The 19,047-nt window shown below is 37.7% G+C and overlaps 1 protein-coding gene across 9 annotated transcripts in view; it reads right to left on the reverse strand.

Annotated features, from left to right (window-relative positions):
* Positions 1–19,047, reverse strand: part of znf644b (zinc finger protein 644b) — a 134,301-nt gene that overhangs the window by 31,549 nt on the left and 83,705 nt on the right. For 7 of the 9 annotated variants that reach the window (XM_059983869.1, XM_059983867.1, XM_059983863.1 and 4 more), the window contains one exon: positions 11,214–11,306. The exons of 1 other annotated variant lie outside the window; for it this stretch is intronic. In XM_059983869.1, coding sequence (XP_059839852.1) covers positions 11,214–11,254 — 41 coding nt within the window. In that variant the 5' untranslated portion in view covers positions 11,255–11,306. Of the gene's footprint in view, positions 1–4,611; positions 4,702–11,213; positions 11,307–19,047 lie in introns of those variants that run through there. One more of the 9 variants, XM_059983870.1, reaches the window with a different exon arrangement.

Raw genomic sequence — 19,047 nt, forward strand, 5'->3', positions numbered from 1 at the left:
AAGTGAATAGCCTCACTTTTTTCTCCACTTCTTGCTAATTCCCTTCACATTGGATGATTTCAGGCCCTCACAAGTCACTTCCCAGTATACTTGAAGTTTTACATCCTGTGGGTTCAGACACATCATTTAATATTAATCATGAATAATTAGTAGTAATCCATATAGTGATTGGTAATAGTCTACAAATGTAAAATTGACCACTTTATTCCTTCTACAATAAAAATACATCAAAGTACATACATGTAATTATATACAACCCTGAGATTCACTTTCTTGTGGGCATACTCAATAAATCCATTCTCTCTCTCTCTCTGCCCCCCTCCCCTCTCTCTCCTTCTCCCTAATAAGGGAAAAAGAGGTGTCCCCGTTTCACAGCGAGAAGGGGGACATAGCAAAACAACTCGCCAATTTATGCTTTCAAAGTCTGTTGCGTCACTTTTTCCGAGCTCTGTGCTCAAAGAACTTGGATCTCTGGGCACACAGCCAGCTCGCTGCTTTCATCTCCCATGACACACCAGGCGGCAGCACTGACTTCGAGTCCGCCCACCTCCAGAGCCATGAAAATCCAGTACCCTGAAGGTGCGCTAGTCTTCTAGGCCATGTCCTTGGCATATCAAAAAGTGGGTCCCATTTCCACGAAGGACAGAATTCTGCAAACAAGAAGTAATTATCAAGAACATGAGATGAAGAGCCCTTGAAAGTGAGTCCATAGGTGTGGGAACATTTCAGTGATAGGGCAAATGAAGTTGAGTGAAATTATCCCCTTTGGTTCAAGAGCCTGATGGTTGAGGGGTGATAACTATTCCTGAACCTGGTGGTGTGGGTTCTGATACTGCTGTACATTCTTCCTGATGGCACCAGTGAGAGCATGACCTCGGTGGTGGGATCCCTGATGATGGATGCTGCTTTCTTGTGATATGCTCAATGGTGGGAAGGGCTTGATTCATGATAGACTGGGCTATATCCATTACTTTTTGTAGGATTTTCCATTCAAGGGCACTGGTCTTTCCATACCAGGCCGTGATGCAGTCAGTCAATTTACTCTCCACCACAAACCTACAGAAGTTTGTTAAAGTTTTAGATGTGATGTTAAATCTTCACAAATTCCTCAGGAAGTAGAGGCACTGCAGTGCTTTCTTCACAACTGTATATACACTATGGGCCCAGGACCAGCCTTCTGAAATGATAACACCAAGGAACTTAAAGTTGCTAACCCTCTGATGACGACTGGCTCATGAACCTCTGGTTTCCTCCTCCTGAGGTCAACAATGAGCTCTTTGGTCTTGCTGACATTGAGTAAAAGGTAATGGTTGTGGCACCACTCAGCCAGATTTTCAATCTCCCTCCTATATGCTGATTCACACCACCTTCGATTCAATGGTGTCATCAGCAAACTTGAACATGGCATTGGAGCAGTGCTTAGCCACACAGTCATAAGTGTAATGTGAGTAGAGCAAGAGGCTAAGCCTTGTGGTGCACTTGTGCTGATGGGAGATTGTGGAGATGCTACTGCCAATCTGAAATGACTAGAATCTGCAAGTGAGGAAATAGAGGATTCAATTTCACAAGAAGGAACTAAGGCAAAGGTCTTGAAGCTTATTGATTAGTTTTGAGGGGCTGGTAGTATTGAATGTCATTAAAGAGCATCTCGATGAAGAGCAGATCCAAATTGTCTCTCAGGCAGGAGTTGATATGTTTCATCACCAACCTCTCAAAACACTATATCATTGTGGATTTAAGAGCTACTGGACGATATTCATTGAAGCAGATTACCATGTTCTTCTTAGGCACACATATAAGTGAAGCTTGCTTGAAGCAGTTGGGTATCTCAGAGTGCCAAAGCAAGAGATTAACAATCCAAGTGAAAACTCCATCCAGCTGATCAACACAGGCATTTAATACTCAGCCAGGTACCCCATCAGGCCCGGTTGCTTTTCATGGGTTCACCCTTCTGAAGGATGCTTGCACGTCAGCCTCAGATACTGAAATCACAGGATCATCAAGGGCTGCAGGAGTCTGTAATGGTTTCTCCATGTTTGACGGGCAAAGCGAGCATAGAAGGCACTGAGCTCATCTGAAAGCGAAGCCCTGTTGTCACCTATGTCACTTGATTTTATTTTAAGAGTCGATAGCATTCAAGCCATGCCACAACTGTCAAACTATTGATTCAAATTTAGTCCGGAACTGCCACTTCACCATGGTTTTCTGGAGACTGTGCCTGGATCTTTTGTTACTTTCTTAGGCACTAGACTTGAACGTCTTTAACCTGGTCATCAGCACATTGTAGATCTCATGGTTCATCCAGGGCTTCTGGTTGGGGAAACCTCTGAATGATTTTGTAGGGACTCACTCATCCACGACTGTCTACAAAGGTCTCAGGTTGACAATATTATTGAGACCATGGCCCTTAGTACAAGATTCTCCAGTTTAAGGCTCTAGGAGTCTAACTTGCCAACTGCATTTCCAAGTTTATATGCTGTTTCGTGTTTTGACCAAAACATTGTGTTTTTTCTCTCTCCAGACTTGCTGAGTACTTCCAACACTTCGGTTCTAAATTTCAGATTTCTCGTCTGTGGATTTCTTTTAAAAACTACAAATTACTGTTTTTTGTCTTTTAACCAATCTTCCCTCTCCACATTAATATATTTACCCCATCCTGTGACCCCTTATTTCATCTCACAATCTTTGCATCAATTGCTGCTTTAAATCTAAACATTCTACAGTCATTGATGACTCCGCTACTTACAACCTGAAAACTCATTAGGTTTGCCAAATACCAATGATTTTTCTTTCTTTCATTAAATTGCATTGACTCTGCCTGATCTTAAGATTTGCTAAGTGCCCATTACAGCTTAATTCATAGATAATAACTGAACACACAAAGAACAGAAGGAAGTACACCATGAAATAGTTCATAAGGTGGAAGGAATATTTATGCAAATATGAATCTTTAAACACTACAAAATGCTATTAAAATCAAATAGGGTTTTGGGTTTACAAATGGTTATACTAAAATCAAAAGGATGTACACTGAAACCCCACAGAGCACTGATGCATTATAGATCTTTTGGACCTCCACCTCAAAAATCCAAAGGAAATATCCTTATCAGTTAGTATTATTGAACATCCCAGATTTGTATTAGGTACTTATGTTTCCACAACATTAATAAAAACTAATGTTCTGTTACTACAAAACCCAAAAGGTACTTTTAATCTCCTCTCCGTGTTTTTCAATTAATTTTTATTCAATCCAAGTAGACTAATCTATGGGGTAATTTTCCCTTCATCAGCATTTCTTTGAGTATCTGGTGTATATTCCTGAGATTCTCCCTACTTGAAATAAAATTGATCATAACAAATTAATATTGTTTTTAGTTCCTCTAAAATATTCCTTCTCCTCTGTAACTTGCTTATAAGGACCATCTGGACTAAATTATTCTACTTTATTGGCTTGTACTGGCTAAGCTCAACAAGCTCCCAAGAAGTGAAATTATGCATGAGTGAAACTGAAAAACACTGAATCTATGAATCATTATGGATATCAGTTCAGTATTACTGTTTAATATGGCTTTAAGTGTGTTGGCACCTTCAGCCCTTCACAAGAAACATGCATAAAGTGCATTTCTCAAAGGTCAAAAAGGCTGCTTTAGGTCTGACATACAAGAAAACAGATGGCAGCACTGGTCATACATTAACATGGAAAAGCACTCTGAGTGCTAGCTTGTCAAGTAGTTGCAATTCTTTGCAAAATGGCAGTTTTGAAGCACAACCAATCAATTTAAAAATAGTTCTGTAAATCCTGTGTAAATTACCAATCTGTAAAATTTCTGCAATTCGCAAAACATTTTTGTATACTATTTTCATAGTTTTAAAACAAAAATCATAATCCAACATTAAATTTTATCAAGCAACTATAATGCTTAAAATATACTCAACCAAATCTCATCTCTTCCAGTCAAAGTCATGCAAGATTCTTTCACAAACTAAAAATGATGTTCAATTGACCATTTAATGTGTGTATCAGGGTAACAAAATTACCTCTCTCAAACTCAAGTGTTTCTCAAGATCAAGAGCATCAATTTAAAATTCAGAAATAATGTGAATTCCACCTACTTTGTTTGAGAGATTTGCTGATTACAATTATTGACAGATTCCCTTTAGCATAATAAAACAAGCCTGCTGCACTACAAATCACATATTCTGGCGACAGGACAAACATGAGTCTGTCCTGTTAATCTTGCAGTCAAGAAAAACAATGAACCAGTATTAAGGCAAGCAGAAAGAATTAGATTGCTTTTATGAGGTGTGCATTTGTCATTTGAATATAGACCAGTGCTTTTTTCCTATTAGCAAATAATAAATTAAACCGCTTTAGCACCAGTTTGTGAATAAAAATTACAGAATAACACACACTACAACCCTTTGTTTTGTTAGTACAAATCTGGCAAATCTCATCAAGACATTGCCACTGGAATAAGGCTAATGAGGCAGCCAACTTGGAGAAACAAAGGGTCTTATAGAATAAGGCAACTTTAATTTACATACCAAATAATTGCCTTCAAAAATAAATATCAGCCTGAACACATTTTAATGCTTAAAATTAATGCTTACATTAAAAATATCCGAAAAGCTTGGGATGACCATGTAATTTCCCCACATCATCTTCAACACACAATCTGATGGAAGAACTCAGTGCGTCGAGCAGCATCGGCGGAAGGAATGAAATTGTTGATTTTTTTGGCCAAAACCGTGCATCAGGACTTCAGGCCCTAAGACTTCAAGTTGAAAGCATGATAAAGATCTCACTACCATGTAGGACAGTTCAGTTTCTTGACTGGCAAACTCAATCAAACTTGGACTCAATTTGTTGCATCCACCATCAGTACCATTGTTTGCAGAGGTTTGCAGCCTGGGATCCACAGATCCCTTGCTTAATGGTATTGGTCTGTGACATTTAAAAAAAAGGTTGGGATCCCCTGATCTAGGATGTTTGATCATATGTATGCACTACTTAAGTCACCAAGGTTACATTTACAGCAGCTCTTTTCCTCGTGACCTTTGCCAAGGAGAAAAGAAGATGACCACTCAAGGTTCAGCAGCTCTAAAGTTTTCTCTAGGTCTGCACAACTGAAAATATTTTGCCCCGGATTCTCTGCCTAAAAGTTCTCCAAGGATTGCAGCAATTTAAGGAAAAGGCCCAACATCATCTACTTGCTGTAATTAAAAATGTGCAATAATGTACCTTGAAGATATTACCAGCATTCCTAAACACAAGACGTCAGGAAGATCAGACGACAAAGCTACTTAAATGAAAACTATGTGGTATCCTTGCTTTACAGAACAATTCAGTCCAATATGCAACTTATGGTTAGGCTACTGTTGGAGTATTGTTGGCAGTTCTGAGGGACATACTTTATAAAAGATAAGGCATAGAGTAATCCCAGGGTTAATTAACTTACATCAAATAATGAGCAAAACTGAAATAGCTCTTCTTGGAGCACAGACTATCAAGGATCTTTATAATGGACATAATTTTTGACCAAGTAACAAGAAATTGTGATCAGTAGGCAAAAGTGTAACCAGAAGGCAGTGGTTTTCAAACAGCAACTTGTCAGTTTTGAATACACTGCTTAAAAGAACGGTTGTGACAGTTTGTATAGTAGCTTTCAAAGAACATGATATAGAAGGGACAATTTGCAGAGCTTTGGGGAAAAAGGTGTGGCAGTATGGACAGAACCAAGATCAGCACATTGAAGTTCAAGACTGTTAAGATACTAGGCAAAGTGCTTTATCCTGAGATCCCTTTTCATAGAGAAATTGGCACCATTGGTTTTCTCGGAGAAAATAGTCCCATGAGAAACTATTGTATGATATATTAACTTGATTTAGAAGGCAGGATTCTCTCTTCTATGTCAACTGGTAGTAGGTACATTCTTTATATGAAACACTCAACTACAGCTTTGTCATCTTATTCCAGAGAAGGTTAAATATCCTATTGTACTAGTGAAGAGCAGGGAGATCTTACATGCCTCCCTCCCTCAATACTAAGATTATTTTACCATTCACCTGTGCAACATTTGACTAGATAAAAATAGTCACTGCACATGTAGGCAATTTGTTGCAAATGATGCACTACGATTGAAAGAGAGTGAGATGTATAAAATAACACAAATTAAATGCCATTCTTTTCCTATGCATTGTAATAGGTTTTGTCTTAAATCCCTAGACTGGAATATGTTTAACGCTCTTTAAAATACAACATATCTGACTATAATAAAACAAACACACACTTGGACAACCTCCTGTATTTAGATTATATAAATTTTGTTCATAGTGTTTTTCAGGAAGCCACTAATGCATCAACCACAGATGGTGCTAACCTTTGAGCTTGAAATCTCTTTCAACAACCAGGCTATCAATTAGAATCTTGCTGATTCTGTAAAGAAGCTGGCTTCCCGAGTTGAGAGAGAAAAGCAAGATCTGGCTGGCATTACTCATTAGAATGCTGCATACTCATGTCTTGTGAGGGGTTAAAATGAATTTATTATAATGAAAGGATTCAGTTTTGCTTTCCAGGAAATCTACGAATGAAATAGAAATGAAACATAGGGGATTTCTTTTGTTCACTTGGAACAATGGGGCATCCAGAGTTCACAACTGCTCGTTCCTGCTTAAGTTGAAATACAGCAAGAGCTTTATAACTGTTATTGAAAATTGAGCAATAGCTAGATAATACCAAGTTTCAATGATTTTCTAAATAATTATTGCATGTACCATCAGCAAATTAAGCTTCCTTTTTATAGTATGTTGAATGTCCTTAAAATACTGCAGATGCATAAAAAGTCTAAAACAGAAAATGAATTCCTATTTAGTTCAGGAAGATCTGATATTTCTCTCTCTACCAATGCTGTATGCCTAAGTAATTCCAATATTTTGTATAAATTCTTTGACTGCTCTGAGACAAACATAAACGTTTCTTTCCAAAGTAATGGCCAAACTATTCAGAGCTCAGACTAGGAAACAAACAAAACAAAAATAGACCATAAAGCATATGAGCAGAACTAGGCCATTCAGCCCATCAAGTAGAGACTTTATGCCAATGAGTGGACCAGTGTTCGTTTACCATAAAAAAGTGGCCCAAAAGGGAGCTTAGAGAACCCTGAAGAAAAATTGTCTTGAGGTTTGTCCAGTGAGTTACAAAAGTGTAACAACTAACTACAGTGCCTAATCATAGATAAAGAACATAAACTAAAAGCTACTGCAGCAAAGCATTTTGTGGAGCCATTATGGTCAAAGATGAGAGAATAACTGTTAAATTTAAACTGTGGAACAAACACATAAATGATACTGTGGTCAGTAATCAACACATCACCTCAATGGGTGACATCATTAATATAATAACAAGACTACAAGGTCACATCAGTAAAAGTTACATTGTCTAAAAAATAACATTCGCCAAAGTCAACTTTTGAAATCAAATTTGAGAAATAGGCATCACTTAACAAGACCATCAATTATGCTGACCTAAAGCTATCTAAATGAGTTGCCTGCTGGTGCAATTAATTGACAATCATATTGGTGTGGCATAAGAGTCAAAACAAACTAAAACCATCAGGTCTCGCTTTCTCAAGTTCATTAACAAACCAGCAATCCAACTACTTCATGGTCATTCACTGCTATATTGTTAAATTTCCAGAATTATTCTTCATTGAAATTGAATTAAAATCCTTAATCAGCCAGAGTGGGATTTGAAGCTAATTTGTGAATATTAGTTCAGAGAATCCATGCAAAGTGATCATATTCTTGATGGGTGCCAAAAGCTGCAATTAAATAACTAAATATTTTTCTGTTGGAAAATGTAGGAAATCACTGAAAAGCTAAAATAAAAATATTTTCAGCTAATTACATATAAATGTAATTATTGCCAAAGTCTTCAAATTAATTTTAAATTAAGTGACTCTAACTTAGATCTGTTGCTTCCTTCATCGATTCACTTTTCACCATCATTTAATGTCCCTTTTACAAATCCAAAGCAGAAACAATACCTGATTAAACCAAATGCTCTTTCAATATTTTTTAAAACTTCTTTTTGTTTTCAATGTCTGATACATTCCTTGTATAAAAGAAGCATTCTCAAAATCAACACCCATCTCTTCTCTAATCCTACATTTGAATCCAAATTCAGATGGATGTGAATCTGGATGAATCCCTTCCACAGAACTAAAGCAGACAACCAGTAAATAGTACTTTCTGTTGCAATATCTGTCTGCCATCTCACCATAAGCTTTCAATCTTTTTTTTAAAAAAAATCAAACTCAGACTTCCTTTGGTTTCACTCTTGCCTATCTTAATTGCAGCCAGGGCAGCTCTTCCTACCTTGCACTATTGGCCCTCCACTTCATCAGATTCTACATAATAGCAACAACTCCTAGTCTCCAGCACCTTTGTGAAGTGATCAGTCATGTTTAGGATACCAAAAACACCATAGCAATTGTATTTTCTTCCCTATCACTGATTCAGGATGAAGGAAACTGACTACAGGATTGACCCTACTAAACCCTGTGCTGAGCATTTAGCCAATGTTCTTGCAATTACACCCAGCATATTTCTGCAAAGGATCAGAATTCAGATGTATCTGAATGGGGACACTTGAAGTTCAGTTAATATTTTTAAAGGTACCTATCTTTATCATTATTGATTACTGTTAAATTGTCTTAAATAAATTTTACTCTTATGAATTTCAATAATGACTTAAAATTTGAATATCAGACACATTTTAAAACACTTAGTGCCTGAAAGACTTTGACAAAAAGCAAGATTTCACTTTGCCTTTCACTTTGTCAAGCACTGTTGGGCATTCCAAACACAGAGTACACTGGTTGAGGCCTGGCTACTGCTAAGGCTTTAGCAGCAATCAGCAACACTAAATGTTTTTATATTTATCTCTGGATTTTTCTCCCCCAGGGAGTTGTGAAGGGTAGGTCATCAGGAACATCTATAATAGAGGCAGATACATTTTTGAAAATTTAGGGCTTTGTGGGTTTTGGGGATCTGGCGCTGAGAAGAAGTTGACCTGGGTGGATGAGCCATGATCATACTGAATGGCAGGGCAGGTAATCTATTCCCACTCTGATTTTCACATGCTCTGGTGTTCACTACAATACATCACCCAACTGTGGACATAAGAGGTTCAGGATAATCAGACTCAAATCATTCAACTGGTGGAGCATTCCTGGCATTGTTGGCCCAAAAATTATTAATCTTCCAATATCTCAACTCTTAGCATATGGATCAATATCAGGTCATAGAAGAGAAGCTACCTTTTGTAGTGTTCTTTAGAGCTTAGAAGAATGAGGGGATGATTTTGTTGAAATGTAGAAGATACTTGGGGGACTTAAAAGAATAATTGAGATGGAAGAATCTCCAACAAGGGGGCATAGTTACAACATTACGAGGTAGTTATTTAAAACTGAGGTGCTTCGGAACTTGTAAATGTGGTAAAACAATGAAATTCTGTAGCCCAGATGGCAGTGTAGGATAGATCATTGGGAAGTAGATATTCTTCTGGAAGATATAGGAATCTGGCACAGAAAAGGAGATAAGCTCTGGGGCAGACCCACCTTGATTATGATGAATGGTGGGGCAGGCTTGAGGGGTCAAGTAATCTATGCCTATTTTCTTATGTTCTTACTTTCGCTTACCAGCCTGACAATTTTATGCATTTCTAAAAAAAACTAATATTTAAAATAAGGATGATTGAAACGTAGTAGTTGAAGATATTCTAAGTCACTGAAACTATGCTTCTTTCCATCCCGCTTCTTAGTACTACATTCTATTTTCCAGTGGCTTAGCCTCACCGGTTCTGCATTTGATACATCCTTCACCACAGCTGCATCTGTTCCATTTCCCATAATTTTTTCTCACCCTCCTCCTGCTTTACCAGATTCTCAGTTCAGCAGATCATGCTCTGTCAGTTCTGACACCTCCAACCTTATGGCATCAGACACATTTCCCTCATCTTTTTGGTATTCCAAAATGATTCCTCTGACCTTCTCATGATATATCTCCATGAAGGTCAACATCTGCCTTTTTCCCCTCTCTGCCTAACAGCTAAGAATTCAAACATTCCTCCTAGTGTTAAATAGCAAGATTAAAACTATTATATTGCAACTGACCCAAGGCTTCCAATAGAATATCCCAATACAGAACCATAACAGATGTGTGCCCACCATTATATCATACCAGTGGCTGATTTGTGGCCACCAATAGAATACATGAGTTTTAGAAAGCCAGATATGGACCTGAAGTTACAATCAGGCCATTGATGACCAAGCGAGGATTGATATGGTACCTGGGTATATTAATAAACTTTGGCCCCAGGACTGCCCTCAGCATCAGCATGAGCTACAGGGATCAGGAGAACTATGGAGGACTGGGAAGATAATGATGAGACGCAAGTCCTAACTGCAGCATCCATATAGCTTTTCCTGGTCTTCCGTACAATTCTGCCCAATAACACCACAAACTATTCCTTTCAAGGAATTGGGATCTTTTGGGAAATCCCAGCCTCAGTCCATGAGGTGAGATATTATTTTTTTTAAAAGGCAGAAAAAATAGTGCCCTGAATCATTTTAAGCATGAAAAGTAATTTCCAATTCAGCAACTCAACTGTTGGCAACCTTGGCACAGTGAGACATCAGGAGCAGGCCACAAGGATGGCAAGTGCAGGTGAGCCAGATGGACCCATCCCATGCGTTGTATATTTCATCATGGGCCCCATATTGCGCACCATATTATTGGACTTTGCAGCTTTTCAAATACATTACAATATGGTCGTAGTTTTAATTTTGATTGAAATGCCAAATAAAGGATCTTGACATATTATGAATTGGGTCAGTTTCCTCTAAGTGTTCTAACCTCCCTACTTCACTTACTTTCAGAAGGAAATCATCAGCATTAGCATTCTGGACTATTAAATTCACTATTAATTAATACATCCACAAGCAATATTTTAAAAATATACACAAAGATTTGCACCCATACCATTAGCCATCAGAGTTGTAATGAAAATAATAAATATTTTAGGTAAAGAAAAATCATTCATATTTTTATGATTTTAAATAGGTAAAGATATTATAATAAGATACTTAGAAATCTAGAAATTAAACATTTACATTGTTTTAAAATACAACTTAAACCTGAAAGGTACTTACTCCTTACACTCCTCAGCCCCATCTGTGTCTTTCAAAGCCATGGTGTAGCTGGAGGCCAAAGGATCTAAACACCGACAATATTGGTCTCAAATTCTATTAAAAAAATACACAAATTCACATCATTTCCAACGATACCCCGCATAACTTTTTAATCTATTTAATTTATTATAGGTTTTCAAAATTAGGCAAAACACCAAACTATGTTGTTCATACGTTTCATATTTAGGATTGTAATCACTGTTTAACTATCTTTTGTTGCAGGTACATGTAAAAAGTTGAAAACAAAGATAACTTCAACAAAATACGTACAAGCAAAATACAAAATACAGGAAAGGTTATGTGTGAGAATTTTTCTGGATTCAATTTTTATGATAGTTCAAGACAGTAGTTGTCATTAATTTTGACTTATAGTTTTTATTATCAATATTATTTGCAAAATTGGGTAATTTAGAAATCTTAGTTCACATTAGTGCATTGTCTCCAAGATAGAATGTTGAAATGTTATTCAATGCCAGCTTTGTTTGAACGCTAGCAATGACTGACATTTAAAGTTAGTTATCCTCAGTGGCCTTGGCCTCAATGGTAAAGCATGCTATTGTAAGAAAGCACTTATTACTGGTACAGCAATGGCCCATCCCCACTCTACATAAGCCATCAAGTAATAGATATTAAAAGAGGCTGCAAATAAATCTTACTTTCTTAGTTAAAAATGTATCAATAAAGAATCCGATATAGAAAATGAAAGCTAAGCAAAGCCAAGCGGCATTGAAAGAAATTAATTCTTCTGGAAGCCATTAATTTGTTGGAAAATAATTTAAACAAGAGAAAAAATATATATAAAGAAAAATGACCCAAAATAAATAACCTCCAATCAACAGAATAATTTAAAAAGAAAATAATTTCAGAAATGCATTTTTGCATCACTATTTAATGCAACCAATACTATTTTAGAAATGCACAACAGCTTTAAGCAATATTAACAAATATAATTATATTTATTGCACAGGTTCCCAAGCATTTTCTATTCCTCCATTTTATTCTAATACTCAAATTTTTGAGGTTTAAGCAAGTTCTTATTTCATTATTCTGTAAGAAAACCTGCTTCAAAGTACGTCATGCTTCAAGCCACATTTAAACACAAGAGATTCTGCAGATGCTGGAAATCCAGAGCAACACACGCAAAATGCTGGAGGAACTCAGCAGGTCAAGCAGCATCTATGGAAATGAATAAACAGGCAATGCTTTGCGCCAAGACCCTTCATTAGCACTGGAAAAGAAGGGGGAAGATTTTGGCTCCTTCACCCTTCCTTTTCAGCCCTGATAAAGGGGTTCGGCCCAAAAACATTGACAGCTTATTCATTTTCACAGAGCTGCATGACCAGGCAAGCTCCTCCAGCAATTTTTGTATGTGCTACTCAACCCACATTGAACTGATTTCTTATGTAACAGAATGAATATCTTTAAACGGCTGTATTGTGGAGTTAACTTTTCTCTTTTTGTGAGTATAATGCAAATTGTTTGCTTAACATAGAAACATAGAAAATAGGAGTAGGCCATTTGGCCCTTCGAGCCTGCACTGCCATTCAGTATGTTCATGGCTGATCATCCAACTCAGAACCCTGTACCTGCTTTCTCTCCATACCCCGATCCCTTTAGCCACAAGGGCCATATCTAACTTGCTTCTAATATCAAAGTAAGAGCAAAACATTTAATTGCTCAGCTTATGCAAGATAATACCAAAATAATAACACTGTGAACAATGTTTGATATTATAAGCAAACAGGCATCTACAAACATTTGTAGTTCTGTTATACCTGCCAAAAATAACGAAGTTAGCTGATTGTAACCACAAGACATACCTACAGATCAAGATGGCAATGTAATCGCTACTTAAATATGGCATTGTTAAGACTTTAATTTTACTATTTATTGTCTATAACAGAAAATACATCCAAAAAGATCGACTTTAAAAAGATGTTTTATTCTCCACTGTGTTGGCAATATATGCACTTTGATTTAACAATGCTGCTTTTAAAATGAGTACTTTCTACAATGATTATTCTACAATAGGTGTAAACAGCCAGCATTTTTATTATTAGTTTATTATTAGCATAACCAGGCGCAATTTATTTTAGAAACCATGATAGCACTCTCCGAACCAAACCAAAATTAACTGAAAAGTTCAAGCAATAACCACTGTGTAATGTGTGATAGAAAAAAGAAAAGATCATAATAATGTTTCATTTAAAAGAGTTAGTCAGTTACCAAATTGGGATTTAACAAATGTTCTGTTACAATGAGCAAATAATGTATATAATTATATTTTCTCAACTTCCTTCTCTTCTAAAGGTGTTGACTACCTCTGTAGAATAATGGCTTGGGGTGCCCTTCATCACCTCACTGACATACTAATTATTCACCTGCATATCTTAAGAATGAACATTTTCAAGCTATTCAATTATGGGGATCAGTACACCATCTCAGGCAGTTCCTTGAGAACAAGGGTAGTCTTCTTCAACTCCTGTTCTGCGGCAGCTAATGAGGACTAAGTGGGAACAGGCTCTTCCCCAGATGGAGCAAGAGATATCCGACACGACTATATAATGGCATGCTACTTCCAATATACTCTTGGCCTCTGCACAAATTCAATTTTCAATTCCATCTCAACTGCTTCTTCTACACAATCATGTCTCAGGGATTCTCAGGGGTCTTCTTCAAGAGGCCTTGCATCTTTCTGTTGTCAATCTGATAATCTGTTCCCATGACGAAGCTAGTATTAAGAGTACTGGTTTCAGGAGACTACTGACATGCAAACAATATGGCCTTCTCTACGGTCTTGATGTTATGGAAGCTGACCTCAGTGAAAATACTGATGTTGATTCACTTACTGTTACTGTGAATTTGCTGTATTTTGCAGAGACTTTATTAGTGGTATCTTACTAGTTTTGCAAGATCCCTTCTGTAGGCAAACCTGATCTTAGAAGCAAACAGGAGAGCAGGGATCAATACTGTTAGACAGTAAATAAGTTTGTACCAGATATAAGATTAGATTTTCAAATAGCCTTTCATTCAAATGACTGAATGCTGTGCTGGCCTATTAAGGCAGTGAATTTAATCATAATGCTTGTTTTCACCAAGAGGTGGCTCCTGCTATGTGGGAAGTACCCCACATTTTTCAAAGTCCCAATATGGGATAACACAGCGTTGTTATTACATCTTCACCTTATAACTCAAATGATCCAAGTGTGGAGTTTGCATATTTGTCTTTAACTATGGTAGTCTGGTTTCCTCCAACATCCCTGGGACATCAATAGGATGTAAAACTGGGCTGAGAAGTGGCAGATGGAGTTCAACCCAGATAAGTGTGCGGTGGGTCATTTTGGTAGGTCAAATATGATGGCAGAATATAGCATTAATGGTAAGACTCTTGGCAGCGTGGAGGATCAGAGGGATCTTGGGGTCCAGGTCCATTGGACACTCAAAGCTGCTGCACAGCTTGACTCTGTGGTTAAGAAGGCATACGGTGCATTGGCTTTCATCAACCGTGGGATTGAGTTCAAGAACTGAGCGGTAATGTTACAACTTTATAGGACCCTGGTCAGACCCCACTTGGAGTACTGTGCTCAGTTCTGGTCACCTCACTACAGGAAGGATGTGTAAACTATAGAAAGGTACACAGGAGATTTATAAGGATGTTGCCTGGATTGGGAGCATGCCTTATGAGAATAAGCTGAGTAAACTCAGCCTTTTCTCCTTGGAGCAGATCATGAGAGGTGACCTGATAGAGGTGTATACGATGATGAGAGGCATTGATCATGTGGATAGTCACAGGCTTTTTCCCAGGGCTGAAATGGCTAACACAGTTTTAAGGTGCTTGGAAGTAGGTACAGAGGAGATGTCAGGGGTAAGTTGTTGGTTGTTGTTGTTTTTTTTTACGCAGAGAGTGGTGAATGCGTGAAATGGGCTACCCACAACAGTGGTGGAGGTCGATACGACAGGGTCTTTTAAGAGACTCCTGGATTGGTACATGGAGCTTAGAAAAATAGAGGGCTATGGGTAATTTCTAAAGGGTGTACATGTTCAGCACAGCATCGTGGGCCAAAGGGCCTGTATTGTGTTGCAGGTTTTCTATGTTCTACCCCGAAGACTGATTCATCTTATTTCTCTCTCCACCCAAGTCAGATTAGTCCAATTACTGTGTCCCTTTAATCTAATTCAAAATAACACAGAAGAGACAGTTGTCAATCTTTTGAACTTCATTCTTCATGTACTCAAAAGATAGATTTGCTAAGGCATGAAGAAATCTAAGTGAGAAAATATATTTAAATTGATCTTCACCAGTTTTCAAATTTATGTTAATTATACAAGGAACTACAGTTTAAATGAAAGTAGGTTGTAAAATCATACACCTTTCTCCAATTTTCTATTTTCTAATGTCTTAAACATCCTGCTAGAGCAGAAGTTACCCACCTTTTTTATGCCACGGACCCCAGGTTGAGAGCCCCTGTGCCAGAAAGTGGCACAGTAGTTAGCATAACACTATTGCATTACCAGTGATCCAGGTTCAGTTCTGTGCTGCCTGTAAGGAGTTTGAAAATTATGCCATCACTGTGTGGGCATTTTCCAGGTGCTCAGATTTCCTCCCACATCCCAAAGCCATACAGTTTGGTAGGTTAATTGGTACATACGTGGTGTGGGATCACTGGGCTGGAAAGGCCCATTGTGGTGCTATATCATTGTACAAAAGTACTGGCACATCTGCATCCTTCACCACCTTATAAGGTGGCAATTATTCTCACACAAGTTTGAACAATATAAGTTACCATATCACATCAACAGTTAACTTTCATTTGAGGGTTCCTTCCTGGTCATTCATTGACAATTTCAAAATTTATCACCAACACAAACCAGAAGCTACGAAGACCAATGGGGAAAGTAATTTCGATGCAATTACACTCCTTTCTAAAGAGTCTGCTGAGGAGTTGCTTTACCAAAGCAGGAAAACCTGGCTGAATTGTCACTATGAGCGATAAGGTCTAAAGTGACAAAAACAGATGTATTAGAGAGAATGACAACAGCAGCAATATTGTGAAAAAAATGACCTCTGAATACCATACAGCCAATATAGTGAAATCAGCTTCTCATCATGTTCTGAGTACTCCGACTTAAAACAGATCCTATGATCAGAAACCAAGGCATTATCAGCACCATCTAGTGGTCATCTTTTCTTTTTGGTTTTGGTACCTAGTTAGAATTTACATCACTAGATGTCACTATTATTAACAGTAAATTCACAAAAACACGTTAATTTTCTGCTGCAAGTATCACATAGTTATTTCACAGCAAACAAATTGTAAATATTATGGCCACAACTTCTGTTGTTTCAATGACATTTATTTAAAAACACATTTTCATAAACTTGCCAGATTTATTCAGTTTTGTGCCAACTGTGAACTGTAATGGTGTTTTGGTCTTCATCTGTTGGGAATTGGGTATGGGCTGCCCAAACACATTTCATTTAGAACCCTTAGAGAGACTTTAATCCCATCTGTCTCAGATCAGTATTCCAACTAACACCACCACAAATCGTCGAATTTGCCAATTTTAAGAACAAACAAATTAATTTTTAAAGTCTCATAACTGTAAACACAGACGGTAACCATACAAAATGATTACTTCCTCATTCCAATGATTAAATAAAAATCTATTTTCAATTTTACAAACTGAGCTTCTTATTCCGTGATTTATGTCAAAATCCTGCAGGACCTATCTTGTCAATTGTGATGAAATGCTGCCATCCACAGGCTGGTGCTTTCACTGAAATTTATCCCACATTGTTTTGATTTAGTCTGTACTGAAAGGCATACAAACAAAATATTAGGCAAAATATGAATTAATTTAGGTAAATTATTGCAATAAATGCAGAACTCCTAATCTAACCCTTAAACTGCTCACTTACCAATATCTACTTCCCTGGGCCACGGCTACAAGGTGAACTTGCCAAATTACATTTTTAATTACACATTTCCAGAAATTTTAACCCCATTTATAATTAGGCCTACTGGCTATACTGATGGAATAATGGTGACATCTTTAATTACCTGGGATTACAGGTTAGACACCCTGTACTCTTCCAAGTACAAAGCAGCCAATGTCTTGTTTGGTAGAATGATCTGTACATTTAGTTTAAGTGGTTATGGGATGCGAAAGTTGCAATTCATTTCTAATTGCTGTCCCTTCCCATCACTGCTGAATTGACTCTTGGATTGTAAGCTGTTTCAGAGTTCTAAAGCAAGGTCTTTGGTAAATCTGCTGCACCACTCTGTGACTAATCCTGTAAAGTGATGCAAAGGGTGCCTGCAAGAATGGGCTGAAAAGTCATAGAATTTTTGCTCTATAATCTAGTATTCCGGAACACGACGTCAACAAGTTAGGAATACACTTAAGGTTTAAAAAAAGAATACAATTTCTGGACAGTTGCAATATAGCTCAAATTCAGCCATCCTAACTACAAAAGATTTTGATGCCTCATGCAAAATTCTCGCATATCAAACCTCCATGTGACAATAGAAGCATGCAAAGTGCTGGAGGACTCAGCAAGTCAGGCAGCATCTATGGAGAGGAATACAGATTCGATGTTTCAGGCCAAGACCCTTCAAAGACTCTTCATAGGGTCCTGACCCAAAACATCAACTTTATTGCTCTCCATAGATGCTGTCTAACCTGCTGAGTTGTGCGCTGCTCTGAGTTTTCAGCATCTGCAGAAGTTCTTGTATTCATTTGACAATAGAAGATGTTTTAACTGAACAATACAATGGTTTGTCCCTTCAGGTGAGGGTAAAAGCTAGCAATTACAATCTAATGAAACGGAACTACTAAAGTATTTTGGGAAATAAACTCTGTTTTATCTCACAGTCATATAAAAACATGTTTGAAGATGCACAGATGCCAAGTATATTCCCCAATTAAAAAATCAATTGTGAAAGTTGTTCTACATTATAAATCAAAAGTAAAATACTGCGGATGCCATCTGAAATTACCACAAAAAAATTCTGAGGAATCAACATTTTCAAAAGAAATTCGCCGTCCAGTGTTATTAACATGCCAGGCAGCAGCTATGAAGAAAGAAACAAATTCAATACTTGCAGACTTTAGTCTTTTGTCTGAGTACTACAACAAAAATAAACAATTCAAAACACCATAGACCATAAGACATAGGAGTAGAATTAAGCCATTTGACCCATCAAGTCTGCTCCGCCATTCAATCATGGCTGATCCTTCTTTCCCCTCCTCAGCCCCATGACACCCCCCCCCACCCCCGGCCTTCCTTACATAACCTTTGATGTCGTGTCCAGTCAAGAACCTATCAATCTCTGCCTTAAATACATTGAAAGACCTGGCCTCCTCAGCTGCCTGTGGTAATAAATTCCACAAAATTCACCACCCTTTGGCTAAAGAAGTTTCTCCGCATCTCTGTTTTAAATGGACGCCTCTCTAACCTGAGGCTGTGCCCTCTTTTCCTAGACTCCCCCACCATGGGAAATATGCTTTCCATATCTACTCTGTATAGGTTTTTCAATATTCGAAAGGTTTCGATGAGATCCCCCCCTCATCCTTCTAAATTCCAACAAGTACAGGGTCAAACATTCCTCATATGATAATCCTTTCATTCCCAGAATCATCCATGTGAACTTCCCTCTGAACCTTCTCCATGCTAACACATTATTTCTAAGATGAGGTGCCCAAAACTGATTACAATACTCAAAACTGAGGCCTCACCAGTGCCTCATAAAGCCTCAGCATCACATCCCTGCTCTTATATTTTCGATTTCTT

The sequence above is a fragment of the Hypanus sabinus genome, chromosome 11 (assembly GCF_030144855.1).
Source record: "Hypanus sabinus isolate sHypSab1 chromosome 11, sHypSab1.hap1, whole genome shotgun sequence".
In the NCBI taxonomy this organism is placed as follows: Eukaryota; Metazoa; Chordata; class Chondrichthyes; order Myliobatiformes; family Dasyatidae; genus Hypanus; species Hypanus sabinus.